The 10,336-nt window shown below is 41.8% G+C and overlaps 2 protein-coding genes across 5 annotated transcripts; one reads left to right on the plus strand and one right to left on the minus strand.

Annotated features, from left to right (window-relative positions):
• Positions 1–1,438: 1,438 nt before the first annotated feature.
• Positions 1,439–5,287, minus strand: LOC120952179 (uncharacterized). Of its 4 annotated transcripts, none has more exons than XM_040371362.2 (5): positions 5,160–5,287; positions 3,808–3,979; positions 2,846–3,277; positions 2,359–2,724; positions 1,439–2,225 (listed from the first exon to the last, which is right to left on the minus strand). In XM_040371362.2, exons 2-5 carry the CDS (start codon positions 3,890–3,892, stop codon positions 2,128–2,130), a joined length of 981 nt encoding a protein of 326 aa, XP_040227296.2. In that variant the 5' UTR covers positions 3,893–3,979; positions 5,160–5,287; the 3' UTR covers positions 1,439–2,127. The 4 variants fall into 4 exon arrangements, with proteins under 4 accessions (XP_040227296.2, XP_040227297.2, XP_040227295.2 ...); XM_040371363.2 differs by having other exon boundaries at positions 3,808–3,976; positions 5,160–5,265; XM_040371361.2 differs by having other exon boundaries at positions 3,808–3,976; positions 5,105–5,254.
• A 2,849-nt stretch (positions 5,288–8,136) lies between these two features.
• Positions 8,137–10,026, plus strand: LOC120953262 (mitochondrial-processing peptidase subunit beta-like). Its single transcript, XM_040373056.2, has one exon. The coding sequence runs from the start codon at positions 8,450–8,452 to the stop codon at positions 9,872–9,874; it is 1,425 nt and encodes a 474-aa protein (XP_040228990.2). The 5' UTR covers positions 8,137–8,449; the 3' UTR covers positions 9,875–10,026.
• Positions 10,027–10,336: the final 310 nt, after the last annotated feature.

A 10,336-nucleotide genomic window follows, 5' to 3' on the forward strand; every position in this document is an offset into this window, starting at 1 on the left:
CGCTAGTTAGTTCGTTTGGCGCTAAGCTAGTAACGCTGGCATGGTTTGGTGCATGAATTTTTTACCAACATGAAAGTGGGTTCGATTTTTTTCAACCTTCAACTGCGCCAATAAATCACGACATCGCGTGTGGTTGTGTGCTTCGGGCGCTGAGCTAGTTCCACGCGGTGCCTGCCTAGACTGTTTTATCTACGGTCCAATCTGGCCGAAAGCACAGCCCAGGGATTTGCCTTGGCCTGGCGTACAGTTCAATCAGCAGTGGCAGCGACGGAGAGGTTTCGTACGCTGAAACCGTACGTCGGCTAGCAGTGCAGGTGCCAAAAGGACGGCTCACGTTGATGGTTTCGGTAAATTAGTTACAAATGCGAGTTTTGTACCAACCACCACCCGCACTACGCTTGCCTTGGCGGGTGGCTGGCAGCCAGCACCAAAAGAGCTATGTGCAATGAGATATGCTGATGATTCAATGAACGAGAGAGCGAGAGAGAGAGAGAGAATGAGAAAGAAGTAGAAAGAGACATTGCTCGAGGACGGAGAATGGAGTTGGGCGATTATAATGAACTAATTTATACTTGTCATTTATCCCATTCTGGTGTGCTGTTTTTTTGTTGTTGTTGTTCGCTTCACAAGAAGTGGCGTGAAAAATGCCCGAACACTAGAGAGTCACATGTTAGCAAAACTCGTTACAAGAGCCTTCGCCCTGGTTTGTACGGCAGCATACACGGTGTTACACTGCGTGGGTTCGTCAACCGCATGAAAAGTCAAGGACACGCCGGAACCAAACGCTTGTCGACACCATATAACTTGTTTAATCGATGGTAAGATTCATTGACATCCGCATCACAGTAGCCGACGCATGCATCGATCAACTGGGAAGATTTATGGGCCAGATGACATTTATTGGCAACCGAAATGATGCCATTTCGGCTACCGAACGATTATGCGAGAGAACGCCGGAGCTGTTGTTTTTAGACAATGTTGGTGAAGTAAACGAACAAACTGCAATTAATCCCACAAAAATGGCTTTATATTAGTATTTTGTTTTAAGTAAAAGTTGAACAAGCGCACAGGTACTTGAGAACGCTCTGGAAACATTAGATTGCCAGCTGTCAACGAGGCGTACGATGGAGATGTTTCACAATATTTCATGGCTACTAAGCGAAACATCCTGATAATTACTGTTAGAGGATGAAATCATTTACAAGTTTAAGTTTTGTCAATGATTAAGATTTTCGGTTCAATTCAACTTGTGGTAATGAAGCTTTGTCCCAAAAACATTTGAATTTGAATATTTCTACACCACGATAAACGGCGCGCATATGACGGAAAAATATGTTCAATAATCCTGTAAAGCGCCATTTTCATCATCTTTTCTTTCACTTAAGCGCTAAGGTATACAATTAAAACAAAGAAAGCAGTTTCCGCAAAAATGCTCTGGTAAAGATGTATCATCGTGTTGGACAACTTTATTTACAAAATCAAATCTAAGCAGAATGTTTGCTTCACAATTTCTCTTCCACTCTCTGTTGAGAATGTATGTAATGGTTTCTTGCCATCGTTACGGGTTGTATCATTATAGTTTTACTACGAATTTTGATTACTACTTTAATGTACAACATCGCCATCTCGTCTTTAGTCTATTTAACTGTTACGGTTGTAAATGTGTCTGACTGATCGATTACTAACGCAAACGGTGTACTGTACAGCTTTGATTTGTTTTAAATTCTGTTTCTTTATAATATGTACCGTTTCACGGTGCTTCTCAAAACAAATGCGTATGAATGTTATTGATATTTACAAAGGGCTTTTGCTACTGTACGATTGTTTTAATTGCTTGCATAATACTTGAACGAGATCTTATAGTGATTTTCATTTTACATAAAAAGGGGGTTTGTTTCTTTAAGTCAATTTAAAACTATTTAAAAAAAAACATTCAAATGCCAATCGATGCCAATTAAATGCGTTAATGAACATGAAAAAGGAGCAACACTAAGATGTCGTAAAAGTAACAACTTCCTAATGAAAGAATCTTATTGCACTTGTTTTGTTTTTTACTGAAACTAAAACTATATTACTAATTCGATGGGGAAGTGTATGGTTAAATTATACTTCGATAACAGACTGTCATCAACACACGCACGCATGCATTGGGAAAATTGCATAAATTACAAGACTTAGAAAGGGCACTATAAAGATTCGGTTTCTGGTATTGCCATTGCTTTTGACTGGAAAAGGGAGAGAAAAACACGTAAATTGGATTTTTGTTATAAAAATGTTTGGCTAAATCAAAGAACGTTGCGTGGCATGAAGCTGCCAACGGAATACGTGATTTTAATAACATGATAAGTAAGTACTCACCTAAAAGCATTGCAACACGATTGTCGATGGGCGGTTGCTCCCACTGGACGATACTTTCCTGGCCACCCCGCCACAAGACGGGCGACAGGTTGGCTACGCACTTTATCCGTATCGTGCCATCGATGTAGTGCCGATGGTTCACGACCATACTCAGCCCCAGGAAGGTTGTGATCAGCCCATGTTGATTTTGTACCTCCGGATACTGGATGATGTTGTTCGGGTCCGTTACGAGCAGATCGTTCAGATACCATTGCAGGGTGGTGGCGGGATAGGACCGGCCGGACGTACAGTTCAGCTCCATCGTTTCACCGTTTTGAAAGCTTTGTCGTCCACCGTCGCTTATGTGGGGACCGTCCTTCGGTACAACTGTAGCGTAGCGTGGGAGGTTGAAAACGAAAAAACGAAAAAAAAATATGAATAGAAATCCATTTTGAGTAAAACATGCGTGTATGGAAGATGCACAGGCAATTGCATGGGCGTTACTCACATATCACATCCATCCGACCTTCACCCTGCACCGAGTCGAAGCTGGGCGCCTCGGCCGAGATCTCGCATCGATAGATGCCGGACGATTTGAGTGTTAACCCTCGCAGCAACACCTTCGTACCGTCCGAGTGGTTCGGATCGACCCGGATGCCCTCGATTTTGTAGCTCTTGATCGGCTGGGAAGCCGACGGGACGTACCGGTAAAACTCCTCGTTGTCCTTGTACCATTTGATCGAGTAGAGCTTTTCCTCCTCCTCGTACCGCTCGCCGAGGTAGTCGTTCTGGTATCCATGGTGTCGACGGTTGCTGCTTTCCAGAGAACTGTGTCCCTTCCGCTGACCGTTCAGCTCATAGTGACATTCGAGCAGGGCCAATTCGCCTCGGAATTTGTATGGAGGTATTCGTACGGTTTTGAGCTTTAGGCCAATGGTTTCTGTAAAGCAAGCAAATGGTACACAATGGAGAGAGCAATATGTTTATGTAGAATAAGCAAGACAATAATATGTTTGATTGGAATACATATGTTACAAACGAAATCGGACGTAAATGGCTAAATAATAAAACGTACACTTGGGAATAAGGAGTTCAAGAAAGTGATGGTTTCGTTACAGCGCATGTATATTCTAGCTGTATTCTTTATGAGGTTTTCTTGTGAGAATTTACTGAATCGGTTGCTTAGTTGCTTCGTGTTCTACTTTCTCTTGTTTGTACCATCTACTGCATAGCAATACAGCTGAATAGCTGAGCTGGAAGCCAAAGAAATGCCAAGTCCAGTCCAGTTGGATAGGCAACACTAGCACAGTTACAGATTCATAAAATATTAAACTGATGAAGACAGAAACACCAGCACAGTCAGTGCATACAAACGTACGGTCGAGCACTGTGTTTAGTGTTACCGGTTGAGATGTATGGTAAAAGAAACCCATACAAATGGTAGTGAGTCGTTTGGTTGCACCTTTTTACCTGTAATTAGAAGACATGTCACAAGCACTGCAATCCAACTGTTCAGTAGCACCATTGTATCCGTTTGCTGTGTCGTTTCAAACATTCGCTAGCAGGTGGGTTGGTTCATACTATCCGGCTTGCTGGACATCACTCACTTTTAATCCACTTTTATATTCACTTTCTATAACTACTGAATAACGATAGAAAAACAAATCTTATTACAATTACACAAGTAAAGGAACTGTTTTTGTAATGATGACTACTCTATTAATCTTGCATCTGAAGAATGATTTGAAATATACAAGCGTATTCTATTCTTGTACTCGAGTTGATGAATTTTATGTGTTCATTTGTATGGAAAAGTTTACTCTAAGTTCATTTTCTTAACTCGAATCGAATCGAGTTCAGAATAGAATACGCCTGATAACTTGAACAAGTTGTACGAAGGTATAATTAAGTACAATTTAGCCGTAATGATCAACATGTGTTCAACATACTTTCACTTAGTTAAGAATCACAATAAAATCGTTATAAAACATAACATAACAAAAAACTGCTTAAAGTAAATTGAATTGTTTCATATCTGTCGTGTGTTCAAGCCCCATGTGGACTGTACCACTGATATATTTTCAAATATTTTACAAAACTAGCTCAAAACACTCAATCAGCACTTTTGTTATGAATGTTCACTTTGTCGGCAGCAAAAAATTGATAAATAAACAAAAATGAGAAATCATTCGGCAAACCATACGAATTTTGTATTTTATTTATCACCAGCAAACACTTTTGAAATATACTACAGATATTCTCTTATGGTCACACTTTAGATGCGAAACTATTGGGGCAGAGTCCGGTGGAGCCGCCTGGTCGTTCAACGATCAAATCATTACTTTGCCATGATGGCTATATACGTTGAAGTGCTGTTTTGTTGACCAACTGTACACTTATATCGACGATGCACTAGAGTCAGTTTGACACTTGAGTATAGCTTAAAGCACCACTACAACCATCCTTGTACATCCGTATAGCTTTTGATGCGCCAGATGCCCTAGACGGGTTGAAGTTGCGTGCACCTCGATGTCGCGATAATAGCCATGACATGTACAATCACAATAGAGCGTTTGCTATTTTCAGATGTATTTTCACTTTTACAATAGTAGGTGAATGGTTAATGTTTCGAAACTAAGGGTACAAAAATGTATATTTTTTTAAATTTAAATTACGTTTCCATAGAAAACACACAATTGCTTCAACTGTTTGTTTGTCCCATCGTACAACACTTTCATCGCCACCCTAGGATGCTTATTTGCTATACCTTTCCAAACTCGCAACACAACAAACGTAACAAAACAGTCAACAAAACACTTTACGAGCTAGGTCAACGGCACTGCTGGAGCTGAATAAAATAATGTAGTCTTTACCCGGACGCGACTCACACGAAACTGTCGAATGAAATATGAATGTTGCGTACGGATCACCGTCTGCTGTTAGCCATGGGTTTCTCATGTGAATATCGCTGACGGTTCGGTTCCCTATCGATTGCAGTCGACAGCTGCTCGGCTCATTTTCCCGCTTCCGACGAGACACTGGGGTTCGTGCTTTTCTCCGGTACGGCGAGCGTGATTGGAAGTGTGAGTGAAATGCACTAGATGAGAGTCGGCCAAGTGAGTGCTATGGAGAAATGTGGTACTCATTGAATGGAACTGCATGGAATGCATTCGGAAAAAATATTAAAAATAACGAAAAAGATAGGTAATTTTAGTTAATAAAATGAACAACCACATGTATAAATTAAATAATAAATTAATCATGAAACACGTTAATACTAGGAATCATTAATAGAAAAGTAAATTAATTAAGAATTGTATAATAAATATGATACGGTTATTGCATTAATGAAATATTTATTAAAGCTTCAGGTACCTTTTAAGCTTTTCTAGGTATAGTTCCATTGATTTAATTTGATTGATTTGATTGAATTTGATCTAGAATAACTTCGAAGGGTCATACACGATTTAATTGTGAGCTAATAATGGAACTAGATACTATAGATAATTTTTTACTTCTTGATACTCTAGAAACTCGTTGAATTCCTGAAACTATAAAACAACATACATTTACTGAAACACAATTCTATTGAATTTGCGTGTTCATCCTTTTTTATATTAATTTGTTCATAATTCTAATACAACGCTCCATTTTATACGATTGGTCCTTTCAGGGCCATAAGCTATGCCAAAAAAAAAAAGCCAATACAGCACAATATTTTAGCTATTGGGGATTTAAAATGAGAGTACATCACCTAAAAACTATTGCAGGCTGTGTAAGTTTTAATGATTTGATGGAAAAAATGTTTCCCTATGGGCCGTGAAGGAAAATTAGTGAGAGGTTTCCGTTAAGGTAATTTGCGATATTTTAGTGCTTGCACCATTATAATTAAATTAAATTATGTTGGATAAATTATACTTCGATAATTAATTTAAACGCCTTTTAAGTCACTATACTGAGAAGTGGTATGATACTAAACTATATAAAATCCCTCAAATCCATCCAAATCTTTTTCCCGTACCGAAGGAGGAATATCCGATTTTGGTAGTTCTAATTAGTTCGAGAAGCCTGAATAAGCCGGTATGATCACGCAGATCGTTTCGCCTGCAACTTCAGCTTCAGCTCTTCTGGATGAATATAGCAAACATTAACGAATTAGTATGGTATTTTTCTGCGTTTAATTGTGTACCATGATTTGGGGTTCAAAGTTCGCCGTTGAGGCATGATGCTCTTCATTTCCTAACCTCTCTGAGCTGGCAACCTCTATAGCTGAAAATTGTTCGTTCAACGTCATGCTACGCATGTCCAGACTCGAAGCTTTATGCTTGCACATCACGATATTTCGGTAATTAAACCAGATCCGTTGGTTGTCCACTCTTCACAGTGACCAATAATTATTCTAGTCAACGAATGTTTTACCACACCTTAACCGTAACGGTGTAGCGGAACCGAATTCGACGCTCGGCAAAGGTAGCGCAGTAACCCAAACACGTTGAATTTATTGACCGAATAAAGATGTGCGTGCGAATGCGTTTCCCTAAGGTCAGCGGTTCATGGCAAATGTGACGCTTTTGAAGACCCCCAGTCACGGAACGTTTTGCTTCCGGCCGGAAAGCGACCGGATTCTTAATTTCGAAAATGAACAACGGAAAGAGCTTCAGTTTTGGAGACTGGTGTGGTAAAAAGTAGAAAAGTTAGTGCATTCCATTCGTCGCATTTTGCACCAATGGCAGGCAGGCGGTTGGGTGCTCCAAGAAATTAGAAAACTGTTCACAATGGGTCCATTTTGACCCAAAGATTCATTAATCTCGCTAAGTGGTGTAAATGATCGAGCATGTTTCCGATGGGTCGGGGCTTTACCGACCGACCAGCAAGGGTAAGCACTCCGATGAACTGTAACAAAAACCGACATGCTTGGTCGATAAAAACTTCGAGTGAAAAGGTTTATGGTTGGTTTAATATTTCGTAGCATAAGGTCGATTTCAATCAATGGCGATGTGGTTCAGATGGGGGAAAAAACTCCGTGAGCATCTACTGTAACAAGATCCGTCTATTCATTGTTATGTGTGTGGCGGTTGATTTTGTGTTGGGACACGAAACCCTCTTGGACATTAAAGTGTCGGTTGTGGTTCGTTACTCAGCTGTAATCCGGCGCTATTCGCATTCTTTCATCTTTTGTCATGATATTTGTGCCAGAGCACAAAGTCGTGGCTGTTTTAAAGCTAGTACGCTAGTAAGGTAATATTCTAAGACACAACAGCCAAATATTGAGACTTGGAATCGTATACTTTATACACTGGCTTAAACTGGTGGGTTACGTACAATGTTATATTCTAAAAAAAAATTTAGACCAATAGCTCCGGTCAAAAACTTCCTTTAGTTCGTGGTGCTGAAAATAATCCCTTATCACGCCATTCCACGATTAGCATACACACTTTCCATACCCTTCATGTATAATAAACTCGCATTACTCCCTTGTACGCTTTGGGCGTTCAGATTGATTCACTCGCTCCGAAGGGAATGGCGTTCAACTGGGAGTCCAACGGTCTACCGCACGGTACATGTTCCGAAAACATTGTTTTTTTTCTTGTTTTTTCTCGAGCTACCTTTTTAGACTTCAGATTTTTCTTCCAAGAGGTTGCCCAAGGCATTCCCGTACCTTCCAGGACGCTTGCTGATTATTCATTACAGAAACATGTTTTTCAATAGTCACATTTACACCCCTTGCAAACAGCCGTGGCGAAGCAAACCTGCTGACAAAATTATGATCGTAGTTGCCAGGTTTTTCATATCGCTAAATATCGCACCGTATCATTAAAATTTCTGAATACATTTAACACATTTCCCAACACATTTAATATATTTTTTTGAATATGACACAACAGCTAAATAAAACTGTACTCAGAGGCAAGGCGTTTTTGAAATCAAATGGGAACCTTACAAATGTCGAACGATTGTAGCACTCTGTGAGCCACCTGTCATCCTGCTGTCAACTTTGCACAACGAAAAGATTGCGCTTGTTGCAACACGAAGCACAATCGTTCGGTGAATTGGTATATTATCGCTGTTATTTTCACTCAGCTAAGTGTACCTGTGCAGTGATAAAATAAAAATGTTTTCCTTGCTAAGGCTGGCGAATAGAGTACGCGTGTGCAGCCCTACCCAGCAGCGTATGCTTGGACGCACCAAGGTAACGGATGCGGCCAAGTTTAGAACCGCTCTGGCAAATCTGCCATCGACGCAAGTGACGCAACTGGACAATGGATTGCGTGTTGCAAGTGAAGATTCCGGCGCGGAGACAGCGACGGTTGGTGTGTGGATCAATGCCGGTTCGCGTTGCGAGAACAGCAGCAACAATGGTGTGGCCCACTTTCTAGAACACATGGCGTTCAAGGGCACAGCGAAGCGCTCCCAGGCCAATCTCGAGCTGGAGGTGGAAAATTTGGGCGCCCACCTAAATGCGTACACATCCCGCGAGCAGACCGTGTTCCATGCCAAATGCCTGTCGAAGGATGTCGCAAAAGCGGTTGAGATTTTGTCGGACATAGTGCAGAATCCGACGCTTGGCGAGGAAGAGATTGTGCGCGAACGGGACGTCATCCTGCGGGAGATGCAAGAGATCGAGAGCAACCTGAAGGAGGTTGTGTTTGACCATCTGCATGCAACCGCGTTCCAGGGCACTGCGCTCGGAAAGTCCATCCTTGGCCCGTCCAAGAACATCCAGTCTATCGGTAAGACGGAGCTGAAGCACTACATCGACACGCAGTACAAAGCACCGCGTATTGTGTTGGCTGCAGCAGGAGGTGTTGACCATAAAGAGTTGGTACAGCTGGCGAAGCAAAACTTCGGGGAGATGAACTCCATCATGGATGCAAAGAAGGATGCGCTGGATGCGTGTCGTTTTACCGGATCAGAAGTGCGTGTGCGGGATGATTCATTGCCGCTAGCCCATGTTGCAATCGCAGTCGAGGGTTGCGGCTGGACCGACGAGGACCATGTGCCGCTGATGGTGGCCACCTCCTTCATCGGGGCTTGGGATCGTGCGCAGAGTGGTAGCGTGAACCACGCATCCAAGCTGGCTGTTGCTTCGGCTGTGGATGGGATGTGTCACAGCTTCCAGTCGTTCAACGTTTGCTACCGAGACACTGGCCTGTGGGGAATATATTTCGTGTGCGATCCGCTCACCTGCGAAGACATGCTGTTCAATGTGCAGAACGAATGGATGCGTCTGTGCACAATTGTAACGGAGGGAGAGATCGAGCGGGCAAAGAATTTGCTGAAGACGAACATGCTGCTGCACTTGGATGGAACTACACCGATTTGCGAAGATATTGGGCGTCAGATGCTTTGCTACAACCGCCGTATCCCAGTGCACGAGATGGAACAGCGGATCGATAGCGTTACTGCCGCCAAAGTGCGCGAGGTGGCAATGAAGTATATTTTTGATCGCTGCCCAGCCGTCGCCGCCGTTGGTCCGGTGGAGAATTTGCCCGATTACATGCGCATCCGCTCGTCCATGTACTGGACGCGGCTGTAAAACGGTGGCGAGAAATTAGGCTGAAGCACGCTAGATCTCAAAATTGAAAACTGTAACAAAAGAATAATTACCATTTGTCGTGATAAATGAGGGTTGATTTTGAGGTTTATAAGAACGAAACATTTCATGAATAAAGTATTCCCGGAGAATAATGAGAGGTGAGTATTGTTTCTTCGATTTAAATCATATAGCTCTTCCACATATTACATCCAAACACATTTCTTTGATGTAAATGAAAGTGAATTGGACGCTAAGGTTATTAAAAAAATATGATCACCTCACGTTTAATTGATTACTATTTGGATAGTAGTTAATTTTGTCCGTAGCGATTGTTTATGCGTCTTCCAAAACGGTTGCTCTGCATGAAGTGCGTTGACAACAATATAATCCGATTTGACCTGTAAGTACATTGATATAACTGACGTTCTAAAAATACAAAAAAGATATACGGACAAGTGTTTT

This window comes from Anopheles coluzzii, chromosome 2 (assembly GCF_943734685.1).
Source record: "Anopheles coluzzii chromosome 2, AcolN3, whole genome shotgun sequence".
In the NCBI taxonomy this organism is placed as follows: Eukaryota; Metazoa; Arthropoda; class Insecta; order Diptera; family Culicidae; genus Anopheles; species Anopheles coluzzii.